Genomic DNA, 20712 nt, shown 5'->3' with positions numbered 1-20712 from the left:
CAGTCCTGAATATTTTGGGACCAATCAAACGCTTGAAAGCTTGATGTTATTAAAATGGCCAAATCCATTTCTTAACATGCTGGACTAGTGAAATGTTACATTATACCGAATTCTATTTGCATCCCTTTGCATTTTCCCCTAGAACTTCTCCTCAAAAATGTTCCCTAAAGGCATCCTATGTGATCGATGTTTTTATCTTTGATTCCGGAGTCTACAATTTCCACCCTAAAAAAAGAAATAGAAAAAGGAACAAAGAGTGGTCGAAGGAGACAATTTTAATTTGAAACGATCCGATCGATGCCAATTTTTTACTGGACTCTTTTGCTTTATACCTCATACATACATAGATTTTTAAGTGTTTTTGAAACATGAATTTGATTGATGATCACACCGATGATCAATGTGCAAATCGATTTAAATATATATATCATTGATTTTCATTGTATTGCTAGCTTTCCATTGACCATAAAAGTTGTCATATTTTCATTGGATTTAAGAAAATTTCACTTTGAATCTAGGGCTCTACTTAAAATTAATAATGAGTGGTTCTATTCAGTTCTATTTGGAACCTATCTGCTAAATAGGTTCCTAATTTTATTGAACTCGAAACATTTTCCTAACACCTAAAACTTACCATGTTATAAGTTTCAAGATTGATTGTAGAAATTTGTCTAAATTTCACTTATATTATAAATTCAACAATTTTGATGCTGTACAATTTGGAAGAGAAAAGTGAGGGGTTCAAATCCCCACATTCTCAGGGGGATTGGGGTGGAAACGATTTTATTTCAGGAGTGGGTTTCGACTCCCACGCCTTGTAAGGAGGCATGGCAAAAGTCTGAGAATGAGTGTTAGAGTAGAACTAGAGTAGAATCGACAAAAAAAGAAGAAGAAGTCTCGATAAAAAGATGAACCTCAAATAAATGATTTCAAATTACATACTCATTATTGGGTGCCATAAATATCACGTGATCCTATGGAGTCAAAATCAAGAAAAACACAAAACCTTGTGAGCCCGTAGTTTCTCCATATGGTGCTCCCAAACGAGAACACAACCAGGCACGTGGTTTCCAGAACTTCCCTAGATCCTCATTCGACATCACATCACCACGTAACTCATCAACGTGTCGACCTCCGACTCCGAAAGCTTCTCGAAAACTCCACGAGCCTCTCTGCAACTCCCTCCCTCCTCCAAACTTCTCGCCTCCGCAATCGCTCCGATCAGCCCGCCGCCGTCTCCGCCGCCGTCCCCGCCGTCGTCGAAAATGGCTGTGTCATGCCCCGAAGCCACCAACCTCGTCACTTCTTCCGACACAGAGTCGCCAGCAGAACAGCAGCAGCAGCAAGATCAGTCGCTCGACACCTTCTCGTTCGCGCCGGTGAGGCTCCAGCGGCTCCCCCACCTCACCGACTACCTCCCGGACCTCCAGACCCTGCGCAACCCACTCGACAGCAACCACTTCTTCCACCCGACCGACGGATTCTACGTCTCCCCCGGCGACGTCATCCTCCGTCAGATCGTCTATGATCTCTCCGGTACTCCTTGGCCTTCGTCATATGTAAAAGTTCTCTCCTTTTTACACGGTTACTGGTTTCTTGAATGATGGTCATGTGCAAGTTGGTGGGTCTCTTGAAATTCGGCTCAAATTCAGCAGTTCTTATTCTGTTTATCTAGTATTATGTTAATTTCTAAGCTATTAGCTTAATAAATTTGAGCTTGTGGAATGGGTATTTTTGATGGGTACCTTTCAAATTTTGTGAAATCGTGATACCATCTGTTAAAGTTTGTTAATTTGAGATTTTGGGCGTGTGTAATCTTTTGGAACAGGTATGTTCCCTCCGCCGGCGCCGCACCTGGCCTACCACAGGGCAGGCCCGCGCGAGCGCGTGTTCTTCGAGCCCTCCGGAGTACGGGCGGCGATCGTCACATGCGGAGGGCTGTGCCCGGGGCTGAACACCGTGATCAGGGAGCTTGTGGTGGGGCTGTGGGAGTTGTATGACGTCCGCGAGATATATGGGATTCCGGCAGGGTACAGAGGGTTTTACTCGAGGGAGCCGGTGAAGTTGAGTCCCAAGATGGTGCACGGGTGGCACCAGAGGGGCGGCACAGCACTCGAGACCTCGAGGGGTGGCTTCGATCTCGAAAAGATTGTCAATGCTATTGAAGAGAAGGGGTTTAATCAGGTTTGTGTTTTATGGCTTCTCTTCTGTTGTAGCATTGGGGATTAAGATTGTGCGCGCGGGGTTAGCTTGCTTGCTTTCTAGTAAGTCAGTGGTGGACCAGGTATGGTGCAATCTTTGGTCTCTTTTGCAGAGGAATGCACTAATTTGCCATATACTCCAATTAGTTGTGGAGTTCTGACTGGATCGGGTTTAATATTAGTGGAGTTCTGACTGGATCTAGTTTAATATTATTTTTAACCTTGACTTTTCAGCTGTGAAATGTCAATGGAATCTGATTATCGACTGACTGTTGTCATATTGCTGAAAGGTCAATTGTTGTTGGTTGAAGTGGCTCTCTTTTGGATGAGGCAGTGCTGGGCTTTGCCAATGATTTCATGTGGAGTCTTAGTTGTGTTGCTCATGCTTCCTAATAGTTTGTACTTTTACTTAAGCTGGTCATTTTATGGTACAACGAGAGTTATCAATTTCTGGGGCTGTCCCTCCTTGCAATTTGTTCTGATGAAATCATGCGCGAACTCTGGGCTTAACCCTATTAACATGGGACATGCTACTTGGCAATACTTTTTATTTTTGGGAAATTTGGGTTGCAGAGTTGGTTTTAAATAAAAGTTCTGCTAATAGACAATTTCCATGTGGTTCATTTTTTCAAAAACCCAATGTTGCTCGATCAACTTTTAACTTTTCTTAATAAGAACCTGAGCTGAAAGGAGGAATTTTTTCCTGTTTCTGAAATTCAGTAAGCCAAAAAGACGTCATTTAAAGTCTGATTTCTTAGTGTACTTACAAATATGTATTTACTTAAAATATTTGTTCTGAGTCCTGCATTTGAGTATGAGGTGAACATCTGAATGGTGTAACTGTGGGAAAAATAGACCTTATTCTTGAGACTTACTTGAGGAGCAAAGCGAGCACAATTATGGGGTAATTACAGATATACGGACTGAGTAATCATTGGCACACCTTCATTATCATATTGTGATGAAGTTGTTTCCCAAACTTTTTCAGCTGATATGCTCAGGTAAGATTTTCAAAAAAGAGAACTTGTATGAAGCGGCTGAGAGAGAGAGAGAGAAGTTTATTGGTCTTCAAGAACTTGACCATTCAAGTCCACTATTAAATACTGTGGACTTGGGTGGATTCAGAAAGTGGTTATTATAATGTGCATATTTTTTATGGGTCCTCTTCTGCCATCTTGTTCTAGTTTTAAGATTGCTGCTAATTGTATACTGTTTGTTCAATGACTAATTTTAGTAGAGTGCAGGTGTACATCATTGGGGGCGATGGCACAATGAAGGGTGCGGTAAAGATATTTGGGGAAATACGTCGCCGGAAATTAAAAATTGCAGTAGTTGGAATTCCCAAAACTGTTGATAACGACATTGGCATTATTGATAGATCATTTGGCTTCCAGACAGCGGTCGAAATGGCGCAACAAGCAATCAATGCTGCACATGTGGAGGCTGAGAGTGCAGTTAATGGAATTGGGCTTGTGAAACTGATGGGCCGAAGTACAGGCCACATTGCTCTTCATGCAACTCTCAGTAATCGTGATGTTGACTGCTGCTTGATTCCTGAAGTCGAGTTCTTCTTGGAAGGGGAAGGAGGACTGCTTGAATTTCTAGACAGGAGACTGAAAGAGAACGGTCATGCGGTGCTGGTGGTTGCCGAGGGTGCAGGGCAGGATCTTATACCGCGAACTGCAGCACAGAAAGAAGAGCGGGATGAATCAGGAAATCCCGTGTTCTTGGATGTTGGTGGGTGGTTGAAGTCAGAGCTGAAGAAATGGTGGGACCGGGATCACCCGAACGAGCTGTTCACAGTCAAGTACATCGATCCTACATACATGATCCGGGCAGTCCCGGCGAACGCCACCGACAACCTGTACTGCACTCTTTTGGCTCACTCTGCAATTCACGGAGTCATGGCGGGTTATACCGGCTTTGTCTGTGGTCCTATAAATGGCAACTATGCATATATACCTCTCGACGAGGTGGCCAAGGCCAAGCACCAGGTCAACACGCGGGACCATAAGTGGGCGTGGGTGAGGTCGGTAAACAATCAGCCCGATTTTTTGAGGATCTAGATGTCTAATGCCAAATTTTGCGGCGCTTTTTGTGTGGGCATCCAATGGTCCTATCAGCTTCACATTCTGGGGACAGGGAATGCTGTAGTTGCCTGATGATAGTAAATAAAGCGCCGGGTAATGTGCTTTTGGATCAGTGGAAGCGTACATATTGTTTTACTAGAACAAGAACTTGGAAACATGAATCAGCTGATATAAGTTTCATAATATTCAAAATTGTCTTATCTTTGATGGTTATAAAATTTATGCCAGTCATTGATTTTCCCTTTGTCTACTATCTTTGTTGTTAGACAAAGTTCAGGTGCAATTATTTGTAGATAATCATGTCTTTCTTCTTTGGTCTTTTGCTTTGGAATGGGAGAATGGAATATGGGGCCACATGCGTCTCATCTGGCCTCGTGAATCTTTGTAAAACCGCAAAGTGAAAGGTGCATGATTAAGCACCGAAGATGGGATGGGCACATGTGCAACTACAGATATTTTTGTTTAAGCAAAAGCCCTTGGCATGGCACAAGTGAATCTTTTGTTTCCTGCCCTTTGAAAATGGCAGAAGAAAATCAAAAAGTTTCAGACAACCTCTTCTTTGGGTTGATAAATAGCCCAATCTATCTTTGTTTTGGGAGAGAACTGGCGATGATTTCGTGGCCTCTTTTCCAAAGCAATTTTAGCTGAGAATGAGAATTGCAACTTTTGTGAAGGCCCTTTCCCAAAAGCTAGAAAACCTTATCAGCAGTATAAAGCGAAGTCTCCAGTGGAAAGACCGCCCACAGATAGATTAAAGAAAAAGGGCAAAATCCCATGAGGCGAGCTCGCGGAATCACAAGGTGGACTTTTGCAATTTTGGTGCCAAGCCAGCTTCTAACACATGTTGCTATTGAAAAAGAAGAGCTGGGAATATTACAACTGTCTTACTCTGGTTCATTACATGTGAATATTGTCGCTTGCAGTCTCTTCAGTTGAGCATATGTTCTGAGGGGATTCTTGTCGGCTCTCATCTGATGTTCGAAGTTGGGAAAAGTCCCAAACTTTGGATGCTGGTTGGAGCTCGTTTTGTGGGGTGTTCTTTTAATCATCCAGCAGATTCCAGACAATGTATAATGGCATGGTCTGATCGGGTTCATGGTTTCGGCCTGGCGTGCCAAAACTGATTTATGATATCAGATGATTGCTTCTTAAGAAGAATTATCATGATAAAACTTGCGCGGTTGTTGAGTCTTCACAGCAACTGACAATAACAGATAAAAAAAAATGTCCTTGTAGCTGAATGGAAAGAAATTTGCATCCGTATGCCGAACAACTTAAAAATTTTGTCTGTACGATGATTTCCAGGATAATAGTACAGTTAATCACCTATGATTTTTGTTTGTACTATGGTTGATTTTTGCCTTTTCCTGTTAAATAAATTTGGTGTGGCCCATTAAGTATTGATGTGACGCTGATGTGACACTTTATATTGGTTTTTACAATTTTTTGAAAAACAATATATAACATAAAATGAATATATTGAAGTATAGACTAATAATATAAAGAAAGTTTACAATAACATAAGTAAGGCGTCGACCCTATGAGCACCAAAGCCACTTTCTACAGCCGACGGGCACAATTTGGTAGCAGCGGCTGGGGCTGCGTCGACTCCATTGAAGGCTTGTGAAGGTTGTCGACCGAAAAAAAGCGAGCCAATATTTTCATTTGCATTTTTAATAGAAGACTAACTTGAATGAAAATTTAGTGTAGTTCGAGAATCATATATTCTTAAAGAAGTATGAGATTAGATCAAAACAAATAAAAAATTTATGAATTTTTTTTTTGGTTGAAAATTTTTATGGAAATTAACAATGTCGTTTCCCTTCAATCTTATTTCAAGTTCATAATAAGACCGTCCATATTTTTCCGAAATCGAATGGTGGCTCTTGAAATATTCTTATCAGCAAAAGGCTTAGATATTCAATGACCGGAAAATTTGGTATGAGAGTGAATTGAAGTGAGAAGTTATCAATGTTTAGTTTCTTTTTAGTATGAAATCGTTGATATTCTTTGATAGTGGGGGAGAAAAATATTTCATTCCAACAAGAGGGTGAATTAATAAGTAATAAATAAGGAATATAGTTCTGATGGATATCCAATTAGAAGAATACGGGGACGGCCCTCACTAGTGAAACACCCCTTCGCTACCTACGGCCTACAGAACTAGCTAGGTAGGTTGAAAATTCTTATGGAAATCAGCAGTATCGTTTCCCCTCAATCTTGTTTTATCATTTCCATAAGAAGATCGAGATGAGAGGGCACAATATATTTTTCCAACACCGAATGGCCATTCTTGAAATACTCTTGTCAGAAAAAGGCTCACGCAAGAAAAAAACACGAACTTAAACTCGGGTCAATCACAAGACAGCCATGTCCCCGTCCCGGTTCATCTGAGCGCAGTAAAGTTTGAATTTTTCAGGTCTAAGCTGTAAAAAGATCAATGGCAGAACCTTGGGCATAGAGCATTTTTTTTTTTTTCATATTATCAGTTTGTCCCTTTCCTATTAAAATAGACGTTTCGCGATGAGATAGCTAGGACAAGAAATCACCTTCACGTGAAGTCGGCCGTGCTATTAAGCCTCCATTAGATAATGCTTTTATTTCTTTTAATTTTTATTCTTTTATGTCTCATAATAAAAAAATAAAAATTCATTTAGTAACGCTAATTGATTTTTTATTTTTCAAAATAAAAATGTGATTGGAGAATAAATTTAGAAATAAGAAGTATAAAAAATAATTTCTTATTTTGAGGAACAATTTCTAAAAATAAGTTATTTTCTATTTTCTTTTTGCTGGTTGGCACCTCCACTTGCCGCCTATCGCCGGCCAATTGTTGTTGACCGCCGCCCACTGCCGCTAGCCTACCAATCGTTGCCACCGCCGATCATCGCCGCCGTTGCCGTTGATGCCAACCTCTATCGTTGCCCATCGTTGATGCCGATCTCCGTCGACCTCTCGCCGCGCCATCAATTGCCACCACGGACGTTGCCACTAACCACCAACCATTGCCGTCAACCGGCCTAGCCAACCGCGCCGTCGCGCCGCCCGCCGCCATCGATCACCGACCGCCGACCGGCGATAAGAAAGAATAAGAAAAAAAAAAATTAAAATTTTATGATTTGTATCAAACGCATTCTTATTCTTTTTCCATTTCGAAAATAAAATTTTTGTATAGTTAAACGTGTTGTTTTATTAAAAATTGTTCTGGAGAATAGAAATAGAAAAAAATTATTTCTAAAAAAAATTATTTTTCGAAATAGAAGTGTTATTAAACGGATTATAAAATTGCCTAAGTGAAGGACAACGTCAGGCCTTCCAACCAAATTTAGTTTATTTATTTATTTATTTATTAGGCGAGGTCACTCGTTGGTGTCGGTAGCCCCACACAAGAACTCAGTCGACCGTTTTTCTGCAGAGGATGGAGCGTTCATTTCGACAGTTGGAAACCAAGCTTCATGTGGAGTAAAACTCGCAAATGCTACTGGTGGCCGCGATAGATCCTTCAGATCTTGATCTTAGTTGTTCTGTCACATCGTACTCCAAATAAAGACAGAAGGAATGGGTTTTCTTTCCCATGTTTCTTGTTTAATTCTTTGTTTAATGTCAAGATAATTTATGGATTCTTTCTTTCCTGTGCTCTTGAAAATGTGCAAAGAAAGAAGAGTGGCCCCAGCAAGATTACGGAGGGACTGATCATGTCCACTTGCCACGCACTAATTAGCAGCTTAAAATAATTCAAGAAATGACCCAAGAAAGATCTCCGTCGCTGGTAGGTTCTTCAGCAGCTTTTTCTCTTTTTTAAGAACGGTTGCACACTCTGCTGCTCCTTGGCAGCTTCAATCTGAACCATCCCCCCGCCGCCTTGCCCCCGCAGAGCACTAAAAATCACTCCTGTATATCTTCTAGCCAATCAAGAATCCCGTCTCTCACCTGGATGACCAATCTTGAAACCCGGAAATGCTGCAACCCAGGACGAAAGTTGCAACATTTTCGCTCCTCCTGGTGCTCTCGTCCTCGTTCCCGGCCGCAGAACCCGCCATTGGAGTGAACTGGGGCACCATCTCCTTCCACAGGCTGAGGCCGTCCACGGTGGTGGATCTCTTGCAGCAGAACAAGATACAGAAGGTGAAGCTGTTCGATGCGGACCCGGGTGCGCTCAAGGCTCTTGAAGGGAGTGGGATTGAGGTGATGGTGGGGATACCCAATGAGATGCTGACCGTGTTGGGCTCTTCCAGCGTTGCCTCTGATCTCTGGGTTCGCCAGAATGTGTCTAGTTTTGTTGGTAAAGGAGGTGTTGCCATCAGGTATGATGCAGCGAGTTCTTGTTTTTGCCCTTTCTCGTTTGTTTGGGGTTTGGTTTGTGTTAGATTGATTGATTGTTTGATGGAGAGTGGAAGAGTTCAATATGGTAGAGCTAAGTATGTCTTTCTCATTATGTGATGATCTTGGGATGTTGGGTTTGGACACTTTTTAGAAGTGGAAGAGTGGAGATACAGCTTTTTGCTGGCATTCCCTCCTTCACAACTATATTTGAAGTAGTGAGATTAACTTAATTGCGGCACCTTTCAGTTGAAGAGTCCCAGTTTGCATTCTATGATTTAGTTAGTCCCTTGCTGTTGAATTATCTGGGTCTGGATTCTTCAGTCCTCTTGTTATATCATTTTAGAAATGCATCTGTGTTTAAGTCATTGGTTTGAGATGGTGTGGGGAGGTTGTATGGACTATTATAGTCTTTTACACATCGCAGTAGATCTCTGCTTACCTCAATATCGTGGGCGAGAGCAAAGCTTATGGCTTGCTTAAAGCTGTCTGTAGAGTCAAATCAGAAGGACAAAAACTAGTTTGGACTTGATGTTTATTTAGCATATGTAGCAAGCAAAGATATATGTTTGAGTGTTAACTCTTAAGGCCCTGCCACTGTTCTTTGCTGCTTACATATTATAATGCCTGCTTCACAAGAACTTTGTTCATCCTGGATCTTGGGGCCATGACATGGTGAAGAAATTAATGTGTTGATGTGTGAAATCAATTTTCTTGACTATTTACATAAATTCAAATGACAAAATGACAGGTATGTCGCGGTAGGCAATGAGCCCTTCCTCTCAAGCTACGCGGGTCAGTTTCAGAATTATGTTATGCCAGCCCTCCTTAATCTACAACAGTCATTGGCCAAAGCGAATCTTGCTGGTTACGTGAAGCTAGTGGTCCCTTGCAATGCCGATGCATATGAAGCGGACCTTCCTTCTCAAGGGGCATTTCGTCCTGAACTCACCCAAATCGTGACGCAACTCGTCTCTTTCCTGAATTCGAATGGTTCCCCTTTCGTAGTGAACATTTATCCGTTCCTAAGCCTGTACGGGAGCACGGATTTTCCTCAAGACTATGCATTCTTTGGGGGAACTACTCATGCTGTGACAGATGGGGCCAATGTGTACACTAATGCATTTGATGGGAATTTCGACACTCTAGTTGCAGCACTTACTAAATTAGGTTATGGTCAGATGCCCATAGTTATTGGGGAGGTGGGTTGGCCAACGGATGGAGCTCTGAATGCGAATCTTACGGCTGCTCGGGCATTTAATCAAGGCCTTATTAATCATGTACTTAGCAACCGAGGAACTCCATTGAGACCTGGAGTCCCTCCGATGGACGTGTATCTTTTCAGTCTACTTGACGAAGGCGCCAAGAGTGTACTCCTGGGAACTTTGAGAGGCACTGGGGAATTTTCTCTTTTGATGGCCAGGCTAAATATGCCTTGAACCTCGGTTTGGGCAACAGGCTGCTAAAGGATGCGAGGAACGTGCAGTATCTCCCATCTAGGTGGTGCGTGGCGGACCCATCAAAGGATCTCTCTGCTGTCATGAATCACATGAAACTTGCTTGTAGTGTTGCGGATTGCACTACGCTCAACTATGGTGGATCGTGCAACGGTATCGGAGCAAAGGGAAATATCTCGTATGCATTCAACAGTTACTATCAATTGCAGATGCAGAATTCACAGAGCTGTGATTTCGATGGGCTTGGGATGGTCACTTTCCTTGATCCGTCGGTCGGCGAATGTAGGTTTCTGGTCGGTGTAACTGAAAGTACGTCTGCTGCCGTTGGGACATATTGGAGAGGGGTCATTGTTTGGGTTTTGGTTATGTGGAGTGTCTGGGTATTTGAAGTGTGAAGTTTCTCACTTGGGGTTGTTGGTGCTTCCCTCTTCCGAAAGTGAAACCGGTAGTCATAGAAGTCAGGTCACTATAATACTTAGACAATACGCAGGATTACCCTAGTATATGGAGGCTCTCTGTGTTTGTCACAGGGAGTGCAGTTATGTAGTAAGATGAGAACAATTGACTATTAATTGACATTGGCATGGTATATCTTATGATTATGGCGTGATTTTCACAATGCAGTGGGATTCAAAGTAAAATTATGGAGTGATTGCATTCAACCTTTCAAGCAAGAAGAACCTGTAAGCAATTAGATGATGTTGTAGAAAATGGGAGGATGATATAAACAGGCTAGAAGATAGGTAGAATTTACATTGACGGCTAAAAGCTAAACAATTAGCAAAGATCCAAAAACGAAACTGGTTGCGACAAACACCAAAAGCAAACTCCATGTCCGCGAAGGGTCAAAAACTAGAAGAGAACTATACCAGAGCCAGCAGAATCACCGGTAAATCATGGCCCTCAGCTATCGCCTTATCCATCTACTTGGTTTTGATGTTCAGTCATAAAGCTTTATCCTGGTAGTTATGAATGAGCGACAGATTGGGCATGAGGCCAAGTCCCTTCCGCACTCATAACACGTCTGCAAAACTCACACAGAGATGTTATGGATCCTGTAGAGATGTAACAGCAAATAAATCTGGTGTTTTTTAAGTTTACCTGATGCCCACATCCAAATGCAAGATCCTTCTTACTCCACAGGCACACGGGACAATTCTGAAAAAAGAAAAAACAACCACCGAGGTTTACAGGCGACCCAAGACTTGTGCTACCCTCTATCGAAGATTTAAGGAAAGGCACATCATAAGAAGGAACATGAAGCTATTGAACATTCATTTCTGTATTGGTCCTGGCATTTACTTGAGTTGAGCTCTGCATTTGAGGAAAAAAAAATTACCTTGTGAGAAGGATTTTCAGTGAACGGAGTAGGAGTGTAGGAAAAGCCACTTCTGTGCTCGACAGTGCTTGAGTGCTTGGGGTAAGGTTTTGTGGCACGGATCTGCTTCGGTGGAGGGAGAGCAAACCTTCCTGAAGTTCCTCTTCGACGTCTGAAATTACAAATACAAATCCTACAGTTATAAATTGCTAATTTAAACTGCATTTTAAAGTTTATACTGATCGTTACCCAAGAAGTTGGAGATCAAGTGTAGCTTTGTATTGTGTTGGTATTTCCATCAATGCCGCAGGGCAAACTCTGCCTCCTTCTTGGATGCAGGCATGTACTTCGACATGATGTCGGTGAAGTTTACAAACTACAAGACAGAAAAGAGTTGGGTTACACCAAGTCAAAGTCTTACACAAGCAAGTTCTATTATCATGGTTAGCTCGGTCTGCTAACCTGAAAATTGTCAAAAGCTCGGTAAGGAATGTTGTCGTCAAACTTGTGCATCATATCCCATGGTCCGTCCCCGACTCCGACCAACACGATGGACAATGGATACTCGCTGAAAAAAATAGAAATGTACGTTCAGGATTGTGATTTGTGCATTAGATGCAGCAGATCTAGTAAAATGGTAGGTCTTTCAATAACACGACCTTGCTTTCACGATAGCATCTATTGTAGTCTGTTCTTGTGGACTCAGATGGCCATGACTGGTGTCAACGCTTCTCGTAACCTTGCAAATGAAGTTAAACCAAATAATTTAGGTGGAGAAATTCATCATATGTTAAAGGCACAAAAGAGGGTCTGCAGTTACTGCATAAACAACAGCTCTTTATAAACTGACCTGTCCGTCGGCAATGATCACAAGGACATGATACTGTCCACCACTGCTATCCACGATTTCAATGGCAGTGTCAATAATGGGAGCGAATGATGTTGGTCCTGTTATTTTCGAAAACGTAGGTGCTTAGTCGTTTCCATAGTTCCATAAGCAAAATTTGTAACACACGAAGGCGAAATGTTTAAAACTAACCAGACAAGTTTATATTCGGAACTAGATCTCTATAACAGGAAAGAACTTCCTCAAAGCCCTCACATGATCTATTGTCAGGATAAAAGCTAAAGGCTTCCTGATCATGCGTTGTAGCTGCAAAACCAATGGAAATCCAACTCTCCAGTAATTAGCAACTCTGTTAGGTCATGTTACTTCTAATAACAACATCAGCAAGTACTGACCATCGCCAAAACCAAAACAAGGAATGAGATTGTCTTCATCGAAACTCGAGAGTGTCCTCCCAATTATAGATATTGCCTGTTCATACGGATTCGGGGTATCCCCAAGGTGATGTAGGCACTTGCGGTTGAAAGATCGTGCACCTGTCCATTCATTGCTTTTTGTGAAATCGATCCCCACGATAAGATTGGAAGACTCGAGGCCAGCTTCCGCAAGAGCATTTGTGACCTGCATTTTCACATTTATCCAAGGAATTAGGCTCGAACTTAGTGTTTTCTTGAGTTCTTATTTCGCAATTTGTAAATAAGCTTGAAAAGTAGAACATGGCGTTGAGCACCTCTTCTAGCGAGTTGTAATCATCACCGATTCTGGCGTATTTTGACGGCACCTTGCCTTTTCTGTCACGGCCATAGTAGTTCTCGGAAAATGAAGAGAGATTAGATGAGCTTCAAATGATCGGGAGTCGTAGCTGCGGGAATCATAGTAGTAGTTGCTGCTGCTGCTGCTACTACTTCTCGATTCTTTATTCCCCATATTCACGTCCCGCCTCTCTCAGTTACCAGTAGCCTCTTTCCCACGAAAGATTACAAGCCTCACACAACTAATCTGCTACCGGAAAGTGTTCTGAAACCAGCAATACCATCAAGGTTAAAAGCATGTCAAGAACACGGCCCATTAGTTCTTGGATTTACCGATCTTTCATAATACAAATTTCTGAGAATTAAGTAAATAAAACATCGTCGCAACAAGTAGAAGTATGAATACATGCAGATAATATCAAACAAGGCGTTTCGTTTTACAGTTTGCTAACCACGCCACTTTCAAATATAACAGTGGATTGTGCATGACTTGAAACGTGCAAAGAATTTACCATTGGATTCCAGCCAGTACAGCAATAGACAAACGCAGAGAGACAAACTAAAACCAGAGATGACAGACAACAGAGAGATTCTGTCTACCTCAATGGCAGTGATAACAAAAGAAAAGAATGAATAGGCCGGCAGTCGTGATCGCGAGGTCCTAGAACAAACGCTCTGCAGGAAAGAAGCGGTTTTCATCCAAAATATATTATGGGGACATAGGAGCGTTGAACTCGTGATAAAATATAAAGTCAATGTGCGGCGTCAAGAAAGAAAATCAAGGCAATATGAAAGGGGATTGAAGAATCAAAACTGATGCGGAGCGCAACTTGAGCTGATCAGCTCTTCACGGAAATTACGGTTGACAACAACGCTTCACCTAAAAGCTGTGCTCTTATATTATAATTAACACATTTCTTGAGAACAAAACTGGTGAAGTCGCCTAAATAAAAGTCTATGACTTGACTCTTAAAAGCTCTGCACTTCACCAGCAACTTCCATGTAAACTTCCCAGGAAACAACAAGACTGAAAAAATTGCAAAGAGCTTGAATTCTAATCTCGTGTCACAGTGGTAGGCGAAAAGACATACCAATCATTAGATGTTTTATTAGTTGACCAAAACAATTGATGGGAAACAGAAAAACGAAAACTTCGAAAACTAAATTAAATTTATAAATCGAAACATGGTGAACCTTAATTGCCTAAAACGAGGAGGGCGAAAAAAATGAAAAGTCTAGAACTAAACCTTTATTCTCCAAGCACGCGGAGATCACCTCCCGCAGGTTGTTCTTCAGAGCTGCTGTTTACAATGAGGAAGACGAAATCAAAGCAGAGCCTTCTCTCTCTGGACAAGGTGAATGGGTTTTTATCAATGGTTTTATATTCACTTTGTTTAAGATTTATATACTGCAAGCTTTCCTTGTTATCTTCTTCAACTCTCTCACCCTTTATTATACGCAACAATCTTGACGCTCATCGTATAAAAAAAAATGATTCTATAAAAAAATAAAACAGCAAGTAAAGACGCCACTACTCTCTTTTCTGCGAGCAAAGTGTCGACATAACAAAATCCCTCGTCAGTCGCCGAAAGATAAGCAGAAAAACAATGACCAGTTCCGGTTGCCTTATTAGATATTGCCACTTGGAAAATGTCATTTTTTTGGGGATGCGTGATAGTGGACTTTTCGTTCGCTTTTTATATCGAAGTTTCGTAGGGTCGGCCGACGCCATGACGATAGAGGCGGTACGTCAATTTAGTCATCATTCATTGTCTTTGACAAACGCGCTGCAGAAAAATAGACGGGGAAGAAGAGGATCCTAGACCGGAGCTTGCCGTAGTCTATGGTACTATGCTGATTCCAAGAGGTCATAAGGCAAGAAAGACTAGCCTCAAGACTTCATAGGAGAAAGTTCCACTTGTCATCTTTGGTTGCTGAGAACAATCAAAGATTCATCATGTCCTACTAAGAAAAGGCGAAACTTCATCATGTACTCCTAAGAAAAGGCGAAACTAATGAGTAGATTTCTGCCCTATATGTTGGACTTAAGGGGGTCCTACCCATTTATATGGCTCATCAGGTCTATTATTTAATATTTGATATATGCCCAATTTAACCCAATTTAGCTAAATATATGATGGATACTATATTGTGATATCCAATCAGGCAAGTGAAATCCATATCTTAAACCTAGAGAGAAGGTTAAGATTTGGTAGCTCTAAGGTTGGTCCCATCATTCCCTTTATATAAGATTTCTTTTAGGTGGAGAGTGTATGCATTTCATTATCACGCTTCCACTATTTCCACAAAAAAATATACATCTATCACAATCATCATAGAGGAGAATGGTGGAGGTTCATACTCATGGGAAGACATCTTATTGTTCATTGGATCACTAATGGCTACATTTGATTTGGGTACGCTGTATTTATTAATTTTATATTATGTTCATGTTACTAAAAAATCTTATTATTCTAACACTATAAATCTTATTATTCTAACACTATATACACACTATGCAAGGGTCATTCACAATCTATCGATATACATAGAGAATATAGCTATGTACACTAAAATCGATTAATGTCATAGCATTCGAAAGCTAAAACTTGAAGGAGTAGAGTTGTGCATGGCTCTATGTAATTTGCATATGATTCTATGGTTGAGTCATTGGAAAAGATGCAAAATTTTACCATTGTTGGTAGATTCCCGATTTCGTTGGATAAAGGGTTACTTGTTGAACTTTTAGTTAAATTTTTAGTAATAGCTATGATGATTATTACAATAGACAGACGATCATCATGGTGGAGCTTGTCATGGCGATTGCTGTTGAGAATTATGAGCATTACCGTTGTCTTAGAGAGTTACATGAATTTGCCGCAAAATTTCCCGTTCCAATTGATATTTGAACAAGAAAGATTTTATTGCCGATGTAGATTGCTTGATGCGGAAAAGCAAATCTCCCACCTTGTAGATTGAAGGGAGATGGTTTTTTCGCTTGTGGAACCAAGTACAAGTTGAGCGGAAAAAAACAGGCAAACCTAAAATGCCAAAGCTATTAAGGCAACGATTTTCGTGGATTGATGATTGAGCTGATGTGCCAACAAGCACGATTCATACTATCCTCAATAAAAACAACCTAGAGAAGATTGACACTATAGTTCCTGAGCCTCAACAGAAATAAATCAAAGTTTTTGAATTTCCTTTGAGAAAATGACACTTATGGCCCGATATGCAATGTGATCTTTAAATCTTTGATTTGTTTAATACGATCTTTAAACTAATCTTGAATGTTCAATCTAGTTCCTAAACTTTTAATTTATTTAATCTGATCGCTCAACTTTCCACAATAAACTCAAATTTGTCATCCGTACTATTCTCAAGTTTTCATAATTATACTATTACCCAGATTTTAGAATATATTTTCATTTCAATCCATTTCCTAAATAAAAGCTATCTTTCTTTATAAATATTGCTGTAGTTCCATTTAAGCATGTTTTAGTTCAAGATCTCTATAATAGAAAATGTAGAATCTTATTGAGAGTTATATCATGTTGATATTTCTGCTATATGCGGATCTAGTTGTTTTTAAACGTGTTAGGGAATCTCATCATTGATTGGAAGATACCACATGATATAATTGTTTTTTAAGGTTCTCTAGGCTTCAATTATATTCTCAGCGTTCTTTTTCTCTTGCTTTGTTGAGTAGCAATTTTCAGAAAAGGGACTGCCGCCGTGTTTACTTGTTGTGCTTTGGTTTGCCTCTTTCTAAAAAATACGGAAAATCGAGAGATTACCCTCTGTGCATTTTGTGCATGTATGCTTTGAGCGTTCGTTTCCATTATGTCATTATATGAAGTTGAATTAGGAAAAAATCCATTCGAAGTTCCGACTTCGAGCAAGATTAGAGGTCTTTAGATAGTTAGCAATTGATAGATGAGTCCATAACATGCAACTAATATAAAGAGTATATTTTGCAATATTATATGCAGATACGACAAGAACACTAAAAGCATATAATACTTGCAAAATTATTTCCGATCCTTTGATCTTAGGAAGTTGCCAATGGGTCTCCTCGTGGCATCGATTTGTTTTTGAACTTGGATCTTTACCCAAGCGTGCAAGGGGAGCACACGAACAACAAGGAACTCATAAAATCCACCAAGGAAAATTCCTGCAACCACATTGAATTTTGGTAATTTGATTATAAGGGACACAAAGTAGGCTGTGCAGAGAATGGATATAGAGAAGTAAACGATGAAAGTGTCGGGAAATAGTGAGTGTTATAGCGGTGGAAAAGCTGTGCTGTTGAGTATTGTGAACAAACGTAGCTTTGAGCCATTCCGGATCATGTTTCTAGCTTGATGTGATTTTCCAATAATAATGTTGCTGGTGTTGGAAGCGCACAGTAAACGCTCGATATCTTTACCCAGCAGAAATAGCAAGAGGGAATTTAAGTTTGAGTCCGTCAATATATCCAATTAAATCCATATTCACTTAAAAGATTAAGCTAATAAGTTATATGCCAACTAAGATATATTTACTTAACACCACACTAATTTTTTAACGTGAGATTTCTCTAACACAACTTATGTGTGCACCTGAACAGTTTAAATTGGTGATAATGACAATGGAATTGGCTAGAGAATTTGAAGAGTAAACTTGCTAGTATCCTCCCAAAGGAGAGAGAGCGGCTTGGTAAGTGGCAGTTGCAATTAAGGTAGACACTAAAAGGATTGTGTTGCAAGCAGATTCATCTCGGATGTCCAAAAAACATTCTTACTTCTCAAAGATAGTTTCGAGCTAAAAAATTGCGGTAGAGAGAGGGTAGGAGTAAAACGTCTTTGCTTGAGGTCCTTGATGACATAACCTTTCGTAGCATCTTGATTGTCGCTAGTATTCATATGAAATATTCCCAAAAAGTCTTATCTTCGAAGTCTTTGCATTTGCAATCGAATACCCAATCAATAGCTTGATGATTCAGAACAAATGCGAAGGAATAAAATAATGAATGTATCCCTTCAATTTCAATCATTGCTTTGTCATTTACTTTACTACCATTCACGAAGTGAGGTAATAACATATAAGTTTTAATAATGTTAGTGATGCAATGATCGATGTACAAAGGAAAAAAAGTATACTACACCTTATTTATCAAATGCAATTTTTTCAACCAATACAGTAAAGTCTTGAATCATTTCAAAAAGTGTGACTTAATCTTTTCACCCGAAATTATTTACGTAATAGTTAGGAATTGCCCATATGAGTTGTAACATAGGCAAATCCAGAGAATCGATCACCTATTTGACTAAACTTTTCATAAAAGTTTAGAACTTAATCACATGGGCCTGTTTGAAGATCCAATTAGTGATAATACGGCTCATTATGTATGATTTGTCATGTAGGAACAGCTCAATTGGTCGGAACTATTATATGTCCAAGTCTAATGTTGAAATATTAGATGTAAATGGAACAACAGACACTGACAACATCTCTTCATTGGCCCAATTGCCGCAATCACTACTTCCAAGAGAATAGTTGAATGGATATCCTCTGATTATGGGGACTAGACCTGGATTCGAGCAACATTCAAACACGTTCGCATATAAAAAAAATTGGCTAGTTGTCACAAGGGTGGCATTCTAAGTCGTAGGCAGAAGTCTTTGGTCTTTTCCAACCCTTATTCAATTCTATTTACAATAGGAGAGGTTGAGAATCGAATCCAACATTTTCCATTACTGCGAAATGAAGGGCCGGCTCCTCCAAGTTGTTCACGGGTTTGATTCACACTCCACGCTCTGAAATTTTTTTATCAAGAAAAGACAATCTTTATGTCTCAATCGAAAACCCAGGACTTGTATTGATGTCATTTCCTTGATTCCTTCTTATTGCATTGATTTATCTTAACAACTTCACTTTAATGGGAACACCATGTATGAAGACGTTGGAAAAATTGAGGCCGGGTCTCCTTTTGTATCCTATGGGCTTCGTTTTAATCCAAATAGGCCTTTAGCGAGCCCACCTATTGATTAGAGTTTCAAGAGCCGAATTCGTAGGCCTATGAGTCTGGGCTAGAGATGATGGGCTTGGTGTGGGATGAATAGATCAAGCTGTTAGACCAGCTCGGAATGCAATGGCCGAATGGGTTTCAAAAATGGTCTTTTTTTTCCTCGCTTTCTCTTTTCATTCTTTTGATCTTTCACTTCATTTTATTCTATTTCTAATATTTTTGTACACATTCGATTTATGGGTTAAAAATTAGGTGTCTACAATTACATCTCGTCATTGTTCCGATCGCCACAAGATCACTACTTCAAGAAAGTAAACGAATTGATATTTCTCCGACTGAGGTTCACTTATGCGAAGTTTGCTTAGCTGTTCTAGCGAGTTGTAATCATCGCCAATTTCTGCAGTACCGTAATTCTTGATGCATGTCAATGAAGAGCGGTTAGATGAGCCTCGAAATGATTGGGAGTCCATAACTGCGGGAATTTAGATTTAGATGAGATTCGGGTGGAGAGATTTGAAGCGATAGAACATGGAAAGAATAACATTAAATCCAAAAGTGATTTCATTTTATCAGGAAAACTTAAAGAATCAATTGATAGATCGATCTTGAAGTTTGGTTGGAATCTTCTCTTAAGCAAGAAATTTCGATCGATTCTGCAGATATGATTCCAAATTTCAAGAGGATCGTAGCGAATATTCTTTTTCACATGACCCGAGATTCTAAAAAGTTTGAGGTCAAGCTTTTTTTTTTTTTTTTTTTTTTGGTTAAGAAAAAGGTGGGAAGAAATTTGAGGTCAAGCTTTTGTTTCCCAATGACCTTAGAATGATGTGGGGGCCTCAAGTTTGGATTTATTATTTGATGAATTTAGGAATAATGAAATTTGATAAATATTTCTTTAATAATATTTAGGATGGTGATTTGGTATAGAATATTTGAATTTGCTATTTATATTATTTTAACTTTTAAATGCGTTAAGATATCTTATCTTTGATCGCAAGATATCACAGTATCTAATTGTTGTTTTATGTTCAACTAGGATTTCGATATATTCTCGGTATTTCTTTTTTTGAGTTGAAATTTCTAGAAATAGGGGCGCCACCGTGCTTATTTGTTGTGTTTTGTCGGGGCACTCGATTTGCCTTCTTTTAGAAATACAGAAAATCATGAGACATCCCTACGTGCATTTGGTGTGGGTATGCTTTGTGTGTTCGTCTCCGGGAGTTGCGACTCGGTGGTTTTCATTTCGATCGCGTCATTTTATAAAATTAGGTTATGAAAAAGGCTATTCGAAGTTTCAAAGGCAAATCAGATTAAAGATCTTTGGAAAAAAATAATAGATGAGTCCATTACATGCAACTGATAAAAAGAAGAAGAGTCTTTTCTTGCAAACCTTCAGATAAGGAACATAGATTGGATGCCCACGCGACAAGAATTGTGGAAGTAAATAATACTTGCGAATTTCTTTCAATCCTTTGATCCTAGGAAGTTGCCAAGTGTCCCCTTGTGGAATCGGCTCGTAGTCGAACTAGCGTGCGCTTTGCTCTCTTGTACACGTCGAAAATGGGCAAACTCATTATGGCGAGCGTAGAGAGGATAATAAGTAACCCTACGGAATATTGTGCCGCGTTATCGGTTTCCGGAATTTGGATTGTCAAAGAAATATAGTAAGCAACGCAGAGACTCGCTATACAGATGTGAACCATGAAGGTGCAGGCCC

General features: G+C 40.0%; 1 protein-coding gene and 2 pseudogenes across 2 annotated transcripts; 2 read left to right on the top strand and 1 right to left on the bottom strand.

The window, feature by feature from the left end:
• Window positions 1-1063: 1063 nt before the first annotated feature.
• On the top strand, window positions 1064-4583 carry LOC104441179 (ATP-dependent 6-phosphofructokinase 2). The gene is made up of 3 exons (XM_010054196.3): window positions 1064-1536; window positions 1829-2184; window positions 3446-4583. The coding sequence occupies exons 1-3, from the start codon at window positions 1266-1268 to the stop codon at window positions 4265-4267; spliced, it is 1449 nt and encodes a 482-aa protein (XP_010052498.2). The 5' UTR covers window positions 1064-1265; the 3' UTR covers window positions 4268-4583.
• Window positions 4584-7897: 3314 nt separating this feature from the next.
• On the top strand, window positions 7898-10687 carry LOC120285983 (annotated as a pseudogene). The gene is made up of 2 exons (XR_005550570.1): window positions 7898-8595; window positions 9363-10687. The product of XR_005550570.1 is annotated as a glucan endo-1,3-beta-glucosidase 5-like (transcript).
• A 228-nt stretch (window positions 10688-10915) lies between these two features.
• LOC120292550 lies at window positions 10916-14463 on the bottom strand (annotated as a pseudogene).
• Between the last annotated feature and the right edge of the window lie 6249 nt (window positions 14464-20712).

This window comes from Eucalyptus grandis, chromosome 4 (genome assembly GCF_016545825.1).
Source record: "Eucalyptus grandis isolate ANBG69807.140 chromosome 4, ASM1654582v1, whole genome shotgun sequence".
Lineage (NCBI taxonomy): Eukaryota > Viridiplantae > Streptophyta > Magnoliopsida > Myrtales > Myrtaceae > Eucalyptus > Eucalyptus grandis.
The sequence above is the reverse complement of the archived record's forward strand: the minus strand, read 5'-3'. Positions and strand labels throughout refer to the sequence as shown.

Coding starts and splice junctions, on each gene's coding strand:
- LOC104441179 (XM_010054196.3), top strand. CDS start 1,266: ATGGCTGTGTCATGCCCCGAAGCCACCAACCTCGTCACTTCTTCCGAC. Junction 1,537..1,828: donor GATCGTCTATGATCTCTCCG/GTACTCCTTGGC, acceptor CTTTTGGAACAG/GTATGTTCCCTCCGCCGGCG. Junction 2,185..3,445: donor AAGAGAAGGGGTTTAATCAG/GTTTGTGTTTTA, acceptor AGTAGAGTGCAG/GTGTACATCATTGGGGGCGA.